This window comes from Zea mays, chromosome 5, assembly GCF_902167145.1.
Source record: "Zea mays cultivar B73 chromosome 5, Zm-B73-REFERENCE-NAM-5.0, whole genome shotgun sequence".
Lineage (NCBI taxonomy): Eukaryota > Viridiplantae > Streptophyta > Magnoliopsida > Poales > Poaceae > Zea > Zea mays.
Window position 1 is genome coordinate 101,939,597 of NC_050100.1, and position 2,396 is coordinate 101,941,992.

At 44.1% G+C, this 2,396-nt stretch overlaps 1 protein-coding gene across 3 annotated transcripts; it reads right to left on the minus strand.

Moving 5' to 3' along the window:
• Positions 1 to 256: 256 nt before the first annotated feature.
• Positions 257 to 2,182, minus strand: LOC100277150 (Mediator of RNA polymerase II transcription subunit 11). Of its 3 annotated transcripts, none has more exons than XM_008645158.3 (4): positions 1,773 to 2,182; positions 1,574 to 1,690; positions 1,094 to 1,289; positions 257 to 853 (listed from the first exon to the last, which is right to left on the minus strand). In XM_008645158.3, exons 1-3 carry the CDS (start codon positions 1,824 to 1,826, stop codon positions 1,113 to 1,115), a joined length of 348 nt encoding a protein of 115 aa, XP_008643380.1. In that variant the 5' UTR covers positions 1,827 to 2,182; the 3' UTR covers positions 257 to 853; positions 1,094 to 1,112. The 3 variants fall into 3 exon arrangements, with proteins under 3 accessions (XP_008643380.1, NP_001394104.1, NP_001144272.2); NM_001407175.1 differs by having other exon boundaries at positions 325 to 596; positions 1,773 to 2,167; NM_001150800.2 differs by having other exon boundaries at positions 717 to 1,289; positions 1,773 to 2,167.
• Positions 2,183 to 2,396: the final 214 nt, after the last annotated feature.

A 2,396-nucleotide genomic window follows, 5' to 3' on the forward strand; every position in this document is an offset into this window, starting at 1 on the left:
TTTATATGTTGTGGCTTCATGATTAATGACATATAAATGACTCCTTTATGTTATACATGACATGCAGTATTTGCAGCAGATAGAAACTGAAGAGCTTCGGATGCAATAGATATCGAACCAGCATGAACAATTAAATCTGACTAAATAGTCCTACGATATTTATAGCAGATAGAACCTGATGAGCTTCGAATTTAATGGATGTCGAACCAACATTAACAAATAGATCAAAATAGTACTCATTGCATACACATGAAGATAATCGTTGAAAACGAGTTAGCAATATTTACCAAAACGCATGTTCTAAGAATTGACGCATGTCCATGCAATACATGAGAGCAATTTCTCATCAGTAAAATACAACGCCTTAAAATTCCATGATTTTAAGCTCAAGGATGTTACTCCTATCCGAGTCAGGCCAAGAATATTGTTGTTCAGCATCAGCAGGCAGCTAAAGTAAGAACTGTCACAGAATATGGAAGACAAACAAACCACAAGTTACAGTCCTACAGTTGAGCAAAAGCTTTATGCAATTATAAGTTGATAGAATGCTTCTACATTTCTTCAGTGTACTCCTCGATCATCTATTACCCCCAAAGCTGAAAGTAATCCACAGAGTATGAGTAATTTAACTTGGAGAAAACCTGATCCCATTTAGAAAGTAGACAATACCACAAAAGATTATTGTAGAATCATAATGGGGGAAAAAGGAGAATTGCCCCCCTTATATGGACATAAGGAAGCATTACAAGAGCTAGTCACATAACCAACAATATCTGGTGTAAACATTATCCTCTTAAACAACAGAATTACACATTAAAGATGAGATGATGAAGGCTTGCTATAGTGGAAAGAACTGCAAGCAAATTTAAAAAGTCCCTGTAAACACACAATATATAATGCAATGGAAGTCATGTAGTATATAATAATGGTTGCATTTTGCAAGTACCAAGAAACTGAAAATATCTAATTCACCAACTCTACCACTGCAGCAAAGTATTGACAAAATCACCTGATTGAGTGGATACTATCATCATAAAGTATCCTCTTATTCACTAAGTAGATTACACTTTATTGCACAAAAAGAGTATAGTACCTAATATGTTGCTAGCTCGCTAAACATCATCAGTGATATGTTCAAGGCTCTGTTGCATGGTATCCAACTTCTCAATTACATACTCCAGCTTCTTGCAGCATATCTCATTAGCAATCCTTGCACTGTAATCACACTTTTCAAATGGACGATATTCACAAGCACTTTTGATTTCCTCACGCAACGTCGTTTGAATTTCCTACTCCAACAAAAACATAGTTAAGCAGTGAGTTATCATGAATGATTTGGGGCATGTATACTGCTTCAAATAATAACCAATTGAGAGCTGATGCATATATTTAGTCAATTTGATGGAAACAAAGTAACATTGGACAGAGCAAAATTTTGCATACAGCATTTTAAAACAACTGTTGATTTTCCAATAGTCTCTCTAGCATGGGATTAGTGAGGATTGAGGCGCATAACTGGTAACAACAGGAACCCACAGCCTGACGATATGAGAGCAGGCAGTGGGCTGGTTACCTTCATAGCGATCATGAACTCACGGCAGTGCGCGCTGACTGCATCGGTGCGAGGGCCATGGGAGTTTCCCAGCTCCTCCATCACCGCTCCCGCAAGCTCCAGCACCCGCACTATCCGCTGCACACGAACAACAAACATCCAGCCAGCGTAAGGAACCGAACTGACAACCACCGAGATCGGGTGCGGGCCGTGAGGTTACCTTCTCGACGTGTTGAAGGCGCTGCAGGGAGCTGCTCTGGCTCTGCGGAATCATCTTCACCTGTGACGAGGAGGAGAGGCGGTGAAGGTGATCGCTTCGAGGGTCGGACGGAGTGCCGTGATCTGGCTGCTTTGAGCCGGGTCGGGCTGAAAGGAAGAAATCAAAGCGGCGATGGCGAGGACGAGCTCAAGCAGTCGAGCTGATCAGCTTGCTAGATGGAGCGAGGACGTCGGTCCCGACCAAGGGGCGAGGGCAGAGACGTGGCCGAGGGGCGAAGGCCCGAGCAGGAAGCGAGTGGACGGCGACGCGCGACGACGACGGCCGGGGCGGAGCGACGCTGCCGGCTGCCCTAGGGTTCCCCGTTCCCGATTGCGCCCGGCGTTTTTTTTTTCCCGGAGTCGCGATCCTGCGTTTCGCAGTTCCGCTCGCTGCTGGGCCGATCAAGAGTGACGAGTGGGAAAGGCCGGATGGGCCGTCGGGTGCGGCCTGTGGGCCTGGTCTGTGGACTGCTTTACATTAGGCCTCTAGGGTCCATTGCAGCGGCTAGGGACTAATTAAATCGGATACGAACCAATATTACTCATGCTAAAATTATTTTCATATTTTTTTTCTTTGAATTATCAT